Consider the following 9,518-nt stretch of genomic DNA (forward strand, 5'->3'; position numbering starts at 1 on the left):
CGCTAAAATGAGCATTGTTAATTTCAATTTTGGCTAAAAAGGGGTTAAAATAGGTTATACTTTTGCGTTAAAGCGTCCGACTTATTTTGCTTTAAGGGAACGACCAACTAACCTTTTCGAGGAGGGTGTATGATTTTTTTCCTAGAATAAAAAAAATGGATCCCCAATATGATTTAAAAATATTGTGAACAAGCCGATGACAAAAAAAATATTCAGAATCCAGATTTCCCCCATATGGGATTGTTAGTATTTACAGATGTTGAATAACGACACAGAACTGAATTATTTCCTTAGACGTAGTAAAAATGTACTGAAAGTTGAAAGTGCATATCAAATTCCGCATATTTGCATTAGGGGTGAATAAGCATGCACGCAACGAATTTTGACATATTTGGTGAATTAGGTTTTAGATATTTTATCAGATATGATCAAAATTTTGAAAATAATTCATATTTCAAATATGCTTTCAACAAATGCATATTTTCTTTACATTACTTTAAGCTTGGAAATGCTATTATGGTAATTCTATTCTCAGTGATTTTTATGCACAAAATTAGAAAACTATATGTCCCTCGACTAAATTAAACATTTATTAATTAAAAAAAAAAATATCGTACAAGAAATTGTATTAAAAATATTGTAGCATATGACAGAAAGAGTAGTGTAATGATAAAATACAAAATAATATATCTGGAATTTAAGTTAGATGATGATGGATGGCTGTTTAAAGTGTCTCGTAAGTCTTTATAGGCTGTGTATTGATCCTTTTTTTTTTATGATGTTGTTTTGTATTTTAATGTAGATCAATATGTGACACTTTACTAAACTATTATTTATCTTATCTTTATATCTTATCTTTAAAGTCATGCGGCAAATGAAATGCAAATAATCAGGGCGAGAACATGTTCTTGTATGAATAGTTACCCTGATTTTCGATAGACCGATTTCAAACGTGCTAGTTTATAAGGTAGACAATTCGCAGGAAGACATTTGACCTTACTACGGAAGCGTATTAGCGCCACACACTTTTTTTTTTTAATTTTTCTTTCTATGTTTGCGTTATAACGCAAACCTTTTGGTTTGAGTTATAACTATAACGCAAATGTTTGCGTTATAACGCAAAGGTTTGCGTTATATCGCAAAGGTTTGCGTTGTAACGCAAAGGTTTGCGTTATAACGAAAACATAGGAAGAAAAATAAAAAAAAATATTTTTTACTCCTTAATGCTGCGAGATTAGCAGAAAAGCAGCAACTACTAAATTAAAAGTATTTCGTTTGACCTGGTCTGGATTTGAAACCGACGTTCTCTCGTACTCGAGGCCAACACGTTTAACACTGCAACACTCGTAATGTGCCTTTCGCAAATCAGGAGTCTGTGTTACAGAGATTGTCATTTAATTGTTGATAATATCATTTTTGATTTTAATTTGTTGTTTGTACATAAATTAGGCCATAAGTTTTCCTAAGTTGAAGTGTTAAATTACATTTCGGGGCCACATATAGCTAACCACAAACATGTTTAACCCCGCCACGTTTTTAACTTGTCTGTTGCAAATCAGAAGCCTGTTTTTCAGAGGTTGTCGTTCGTTGATGTATATCATATTTGTTTCTGGTTTGTTATTTGTACATAAATCAGGCCATAAATCAGAAATCTCGTTTGAATTGTTTTACATTTCGGGACCAAATATATAGCTGAGGGGGAGGACAGGGGGGTACCCTTCTCCCTTCTCCCACCCCTCTTCTCCTTTCTCCTACCCCCGTTCTCCTTTCTCCCATTAGAATAAAACATCTCCTTTTGAGATATTTTTTCTTGAAATATTAGAAAATTTTTTAAAAGGAGAGATATTTTATTTTTTCTCATTTCTCCAACTTTTTCTCCTTTTTCCCAGCCTTCCTCTCCTTTCTCCTACCCCCTTTCTCCTTTCTCCCACCCCCTTTCTCCTTTCTCCTACCCCCTTTCTCCCTGTCTCCCTTACCCCTGTCCTCCCCCTCATAGCTTAGCTTACTGTGCAGTGAATTCTTGTTACTAACGTGTTGGCTATTTAGTCTTCGGAGAACATTTGTTTGATTGGCAATCAATCATACAGCATCTTTATAATACAAAATGTATTGTATTAGAAAATCGGCAGCTAAAGAGAAGGGACTGAACTAAAAAATAATACAGGCGAGTGAAGCCACTGACTTGGACAATACAACCAGGTGAGACAGACGAGCAATGCTTCTACTGAATTTAGCAGGACAGTCGACAGACCATTAATGAATACGACAGTGTAGACGACACACCACCAAGTTTCCCGATAAAACGAGTAAACAAACCAGATAGGAAATATAATAGACAAATAAGGTCCCTTAAAAAATAATAGATAAACCGTGCATGAGAATCGAGACCTCTGAGCATTGTGACTAACTGTTCAATGGTAATAGTTGCACTATGTACAAGTTTTCATTGTGTATTTTAGTTTAACGACATATGGTCCAGATAGTGAAAAAAATCGAGATTTTCGCCAGTGAAAATTTATTTGGCTCCAAAATATTTCGTGTCTGTACAAAATCATGTGGTCTATAAAGGTATTACTACAAGATATAAATAACAGGACTTGACTTCTAGTAAATGAACAAAACAGAACATCCAATATAGACTACCAAGGCCATATATATACCCATGACCAAAGGGCTTGACCTGGGAAAGGTATACGTCGAAGAAGTTTCCGGATAAATTCTTCAAAGATAATCTGTGTGTAAGCTTTATATATATACTTCATGTTTAAGAAAAGTCATTTGATGTACTGTCCTAATGTTTTATTGGTTGAATGGTAGGGTATTTTCGGACAGGAATTACACTACTGTATATCATTATAGCGTTATATATTATGCGTATAAAAGTTGTTTAAAAAAAAATTGAATGAAAGAATCAGCAAGAAAAATATAATGGTGTTTTTTTTAAATAATACAAGTATATAAAAAAGAAACTTTAACCTTATTGTCACACGGATGTTTTAATGTATGCATTACCATGAGTCTAACTTCTTAATTCAAGTTATCAATTTTTGTAAAATATATTAGTTGTCAAGATAGCATCCAGTGGCATCGCTTATTTTCGTCAAATGATACTATATCTTATATCTTCTCAGATGACTTATAAAGAGCACGACCTTGAAATGTATCGTAACCCCTCTTCAGCATCTGTCTAACTGTCACATCTTGACCGATTTCGCAATTTTTTAAATCTTATATAATAAATGCTCTCCAATGTTTGGGGTTCTTGGCTTTCAAATTTCTGTCGTTGAGCGTTCCTGATGAAGGTAAATCAAGAATAGCGCTTCGAGCGCAAGAAATTTATAACGTGTTGCTATTATTTTTTAACCCTTTTTATTTAAAACTAGCTATTACTGTGTGTTTTTAGTCATTGTTTCGTTGGGTTGCTGTTTCGTTGAAGAATATTGATATCTTATTGTATTCAGTGATACTCAAGCAAAAATATTTAAAAATCCAAAACTAAAAACAAACTGTCAGAAGCTTGTGTAAGAGAAACGAACGGACCGAACGTTTCTCCAACCCGGGCAAGATAAGTGTGAAATACAGAAGACCAAAAGCACCAATGTGTTGTTTAACCTCTCGCGACGATATTCTTCATTTTTTATTATTTATTTCATTGACATTCAAACAGAAATCTGCCTTGATAGATTAAGTCTTTAGTTTTCTATGTTGTGACTTGTGTAGAATTGTTTGTATTTTTGTTCTTTTTCTTGTTTGTCCATGGCGATGTCAGTGTATTTTGTGACTTGTGTAGAATTGTTTGTATTTTTGTTCTTTTTCTTGTTTGTCCATGGCGATGTCAGTGTATTTCGACTTATGAGTTTGAATGTCCCTTTGGTATCTTTCGCCTCTCTTTAAGTCCTTCGAAACCAAATACACCATACTACCTCAAAGGTCATTTTCACTTACAAAACAAATTAGTTAGAATATTTACACAAGTATTCCAAGATTCTTAAACGAATATTTTGTAAGGTGATAGATTTCCCCTATTCCAAAAAAATCTAAAAATCAAAAGAGTTCTAGGAAAATGCCTCAATTGCTCTTTTTTAATTTTCATTTCAAGTGTTATAATTACTGAATACCCAGAAGAAGGGCGAGACAAAAGATAACAATAATTGCTGTCCAAAAAATAGAAATCTGGGTACTCGTGAAAAACTACTGGCTGAACTCAAGAGTTATATATTTACTTTCTTAGTTATGCATGACAATTGCTTAAGTCTAATTGCTTTTTATAACGATGCCAAAAGTCCCAACTTCATTTAAATATTTAGTAGCATGAATTTCAATAAATCAAAATATGTCTTAATATTACTTCATTTATATTACTACCCAAAATAAGAGTAAGAATAAGTCATAATATTTTTGGTGCTGAGTTACAAATTAGAGAATTGTGTATCTTATTTATCGTATATAATATTTTGCAAGTTAAAATATAATTGTTCGTATGTTTATATATAAGGAAAATTGTAATGAAAGCATCCAAATATTTCAATACAAATAATTCTTTTTTTTTTTAATTTAAACATTGTTTTATGATAATAATTTTTGTTTCGTTTTAAGTAATACAGAACCAACAGATCTCTATTAGAAAAGTTTTAATACTTTATTATTTTTTAAAGCCATAACTTATTAATAAAATATTGGACTAATTTAAATGATGAATTTAACCGTCTACAAAATTAACAAGTTTCAGATAATTTTCATTTGCATAAAAAGCATTATAAAATAATGAAATTATGACATTATCTTCTACTTAGTCTTCAGAAAAGAAAATCTGCCAGAATTTATCAAACAGCACTCGTGTGCATAATAAGAAATTAACAAAATTAAATAATAATTAAAAAAAATAATACTTGACTAATACAAATAAAAAGAATTCTTTTTTTTTTGCAGTGCAAGAGGCTTCATGAATAATTAAATATTCTTTGGCAGGTACACGAATAATACTTATTTGCATAATTAATTATTAATCATGATTTTTTAATTTTTCTTTGAATTTTACTATATTCTATTGTACCCAGATATTAGAAGAAACAATTTGTAAATATCAATAGTGAACACAAATTCTGACATTGTCCGGCTCTGTTAGCAGCAACAATCACCAAACATCAAATAAAGAAGGAACCAAAGATAGAAAGCCCATAAATAAAGATAAGAATCATATAAGAATCATTTTCGTATCGAAAAAAATATAAAAGAATCATTTAAAATATATTTTAATGTGTCTCTTAAATCTAAGAATTCAAAATTTTAACATCATAAATATACAGTATCATTAAAAATACATAAAAATAGTTTAATACCTTAAAGCACTAAATATCACAGTTAAAGGCCATTAGCTACAATTAATGTCTGAATTTCTGCTGTGCTGAATTCCTTGTAGATCAGAAAACGGCGGTAAAGAGCCAGGGAAAACAAATTGTCCCAAACTCTGAGACCTCAAGATTAGTTCTTGTTGTGTCAATAACCCATGGCCTGGCAACAACGGGTGGCCACTAAATGGATGTTGTGGCATCCCAGGACGGACCATGTTGGAATTATAAAGTCCAGATGCTAGCGACAGTTGTAGAGTTGTTGGAGAATGTCCCTTCAAGTCAATAAGTTTTGGAGGAGGGCTTGGTATTCGGTCAAAAATGTCAAATTTCTTTTTCTTTGAGTTGTCATACTGTTCACTTTCTGATCGCTTGCGTTTTGTTGCCTCCGTCTCTAATCTATCATCTGTTCCTATGATACTGTCAATAGTGAATAATCTTTTTCTCACTTCTGGAACTGGTGGATTTTCAAAACGCACTAATTGATGATTTTCGTCGCCCGAATTATCATTGTTTTCGTCATCAGAACAAACATTTATTCCACTATCTTCTTCATTATCAGAATTTTCTTCTTCCGAATTTCCATTTTCAAAGTCTGCGGCATCTTCACCAGATTTAATAGACGGTTTAACTCGCCTCTTTCGTCGCCTGTAATTGCCATTTTCAAACATTTCATCACATTTTGTATCTAATGTCCAATAATTGCCTTTTCCTGGTTTTCCTTTCTCTCGTGGAACTTTCATGAAACAGTCGTTAAGACTTAGGTTGTGGCGAATAGAGTTTTGCCATCCTTGTTTATTGTCATGATAGTATGGAAATCGTTCCATAATAAATTGATATATTCCATTCAGAGTCACTTTTTTGTCTGGTGCATTCTTGATTGCCATGGCGATAAGGGCAATATACGAATACGGCGGTTTCTGTGGCTGTTCCCGTCGCTGCATTTCTTCTATCATCCTTAGAGCATAAGCTCTGTTAAAGTCCATGGAGGGTACCAGCATCTGAGAAGGATAAGGATAAGGAGATGAAGCTGCTCCGATAGCGGCATTATACTGTCCGTACAAGACTCCAAGCATCGGATTCATGGAACCACATGGCGGACGGAAATGTACAAGTTCGTTCGGTGAATTCATCATGAATATGCGTGAAGAATCACAACTTGAAATACTTTGAAAAGTCTTTAAGCATCCAGTGAATGTCCAAAGACAATTGAGATTCTACAGTAATGTCTGTCGGCGTCAATCACCACTTGAAGACTGGTCTGCTCGTCCAGAAACCAGTGGTATTATATAAGTATATATTACAAGTTAAAATGTCTTATTGTTTTTGTATGGTTCGTTGATGATTAAATAAATGACGGCGTGAATAAACATTTATTGAGTGGCTTTTTTGTCCGGAAGGTGCGAGGGGCTGTCACTCTCGTGGTAATCTCTGTTAGTGATAACTTTATCGACCAATCAAATCGCAGGAGAAAGTCTACGTTATTTACAAAACGACTTCTAACTATGTTTTTGCCCACCCATGTGAGTTACTCTTTGTTTATTTTGAAATTTAAAAACGAATGTATGGCCACCCCCCAGAATAAACAAAACTTAAGTAGTTTTTTTGCTAACAGATCATGTTTAACGTTTAATTAACTATTCCCGTGATCACATCTAAATGGACGATTTTTATCACTGAATGCTTTCATACAGTGAAAGGTGTTCGTATTAAATACATTCAACACGCAACGTTTGTTACGATTTCGGCAGATAAAAACGCAATACATAAAACAAATGTTATTTTTGTGCATTTCAACGGCTGATGTTGCTACTGTTTAAATTAATTACATTTTTCAACAATGCCGTAATTCTTTATAAAATATCGTTTTTTATTATTCTGGGGAGGAATACTAAAGTTAAATGATTTTTGTTTCAGCTTGTACAACAATGATAAATACAGTATGACAGAAACTATGATATATTATTTATTTATGTGAACATTTATAAAACCACCACGTACCTTTCTCTCGAGTTTAGATAATAAAATATTGAAACAGTTGTAAAATGTATTTTCATATTTATACTAAAACACTTGGGCTGTTTTTAATGAGACCCATTTATTTCGTTTTTGTTCGTCGTTTTGACTTTGACAAATAACCAGTACTATTTTATTTTTACTTGACCGAATGTTAACTTGAAAGTCGAAATTATATAGGTGATAATATTCATATGTTGAAAAACATAACTGAATTTAAAGAGGAAAAATATGTTAAAAAAGTTTATAATTTATTAGTTAGTAAGCGACAGTAAAAGAAAGTCTTGTTCTTTTATACTATTCTCTCTTTTATACTTTTCTTCGAGATACCTTTCTTTTCTTAGTGTTAGAAGCGCCCTATTTTTCTTTGACAGTATCGTCGATGATTTAGTACTGTTCTGTTCGGATTTAGTACTGTTCTGTCCGGCAATATTCCTTAATTATCAATGCATATATAAACCATGTGCAATCCACCATTTTCTACATAAGAAAATGCCTGTACCAAGTCAGGAATATGACAGTTGTTATCCATTCGTTTGATGTGTTTGAACTTATGATTTTGCCATTTGATTTGGGACTTTCCTTTTTGAATTTTCCTCGGAGTTCAGTATTTTTGTGTTTTTACTTTTTTTTATATCCCTGTTTTCCCCTTTCTACAGTTATAACGGTGATAGCAATACATGATAATCCAGCCAGACATTTCAAATGTCACAACCAAAGGCGGGAAAGATATATTTTGACAAATATTTAATATTTATAATAACTAATTAATCTCAGCAACTTTTCCCATCCCACGGTCACTTGTTAATCTGTATAATGATCTATAATAGTTAAGACGGAAGCCTTACCCAACCTTACCTTAATTAAATAAATCTCATAATCGCATTGATGTTGGATTAATACATTGATGAAAACATTATTTTCTATAAATCTTATTTGATATCATAATTTTTACATAAGAATTTAGCAATTTCCTGTACTTTTTGTTGACTTTTAGTTTGATAACTGGATAAAGCAATATCGAACCTACACTAGACTTATTAAACATTTGTAAACACGTAGCGAGGAAGAAATTAGATGCTGCCCTTTTTTAACTTGATAAAGCATAATCGAACATAAAGCAGACGCTGAATTCAACATTAGAAAAAAAACATAGAGAGGGAAAAAAAATTACCCTTTTTTTTTTAAATTTGTAAAGCATCGTCGAACCTATAGCACACGCTCAATTCAACATTTGAAAAAAAACTAGCAAAGAAAAGAAATGCACCCTTTCTTGTTTAATTGATAAAGCTTCATTGAAACTATAACACGCTGAATTTAACATAAGAAAAAAAAATCATACCGAAGAAGAAAAGAATACCACATTTTTTTCAAATTGACAAAGCATCGTCTGACCTATAGCACACACTGAATTCGACATTGGAAAAAATATAGCGATGAATAAAAGAGACGATCTTTTTTTTAAAACTAAATTTATATTAATAATGTTTAAAATAAGTGAATCCTTTTATTCATCCTTTGACTGTAAATCAAGTTTAGTACATTTGAACTACTTTGCTGTGAGAGAGAAAATAAAAAAAAAAATAGAGTCAGCAGCCCAATGACACAATACATTCAAAAAGACAAACCCAGGACTATACGCTATTATTGGAGATGTTAATCATATGAAATGCTATTGTTGTACATTATGAAACTTGTATTTTTCGTTCTTAGCAATCACAGGACTATGATTTCTCAATCTTTGCTTTGCTTTTCTTTTCTTTTTTTCTTATTCTTTTTAGTTCGTATAATTTCTAATTGCATTTGTTGTTTTACATACACACAGAGCCAAGGCGCCGTGTTGAAGACCGTTCTTTGACCTGTAATTGTTTACTTATTATTAATTGTGACTTGGATGGAGAGTTGTCTCATTGGCACTCATATCACATCTTCTTATTTATATCATAATAATATTTCTGTATAAAGACTGTATACCTATGCTCATTTATTTTGCATATACAAATTCGTTTAAACCAAGTATTTGTATAGTATACAATACAATACTATACAAATCCTTGTTTAAACTGAACAGGAAATAAGCAAAAATAAAAATATGAAGAGATCAGTTATGCATTAGCAATATATTCCTGGTTGGTCTTGCAGAAAAAAAAGAAG

General features: G+C 32.0%; 1 protein-coding gene across 1 annotated transcript; it reads right to left on the reverse strand.

The window, feature by feature from the left end:
• Positions 1-5,235: 5,235 nt before the first annotated feature.
• Positions 5,236-6,700, reverse strand: LOC143080952 (uncharacterized). The gene has a single exon (XM_076257152.1). It carries the CDS (start codon positions 6,482-6,484, stop codon positions 5,372-5,374), a length of 1,113 nt encoding a protein of 370 aa, XP_076113267.1. The 5' UTR covers positions 6,485-6,700; the 3' UTR covers positions 5,236-5,371.
• Between the last annotated feature and the right edge of the window lie 2,818 nt (positions 6,701-9,518).

This window comes from Mytilus galloprovincialis, chromosome 6, assembly GCF_965363235.1.
Source record: "Mytilus galloprovincialis chromosome 6, xbMytGall1.hap1.1, whole genome shotgun sequence".
In the NCBI taxonomy this organism is placed as follows: Eukaryota; Metazoa; Mollusca; class Bivalvia; order Mytilida; family Mytilidae; genus Mytilus; species Mytilus galloprovincialis.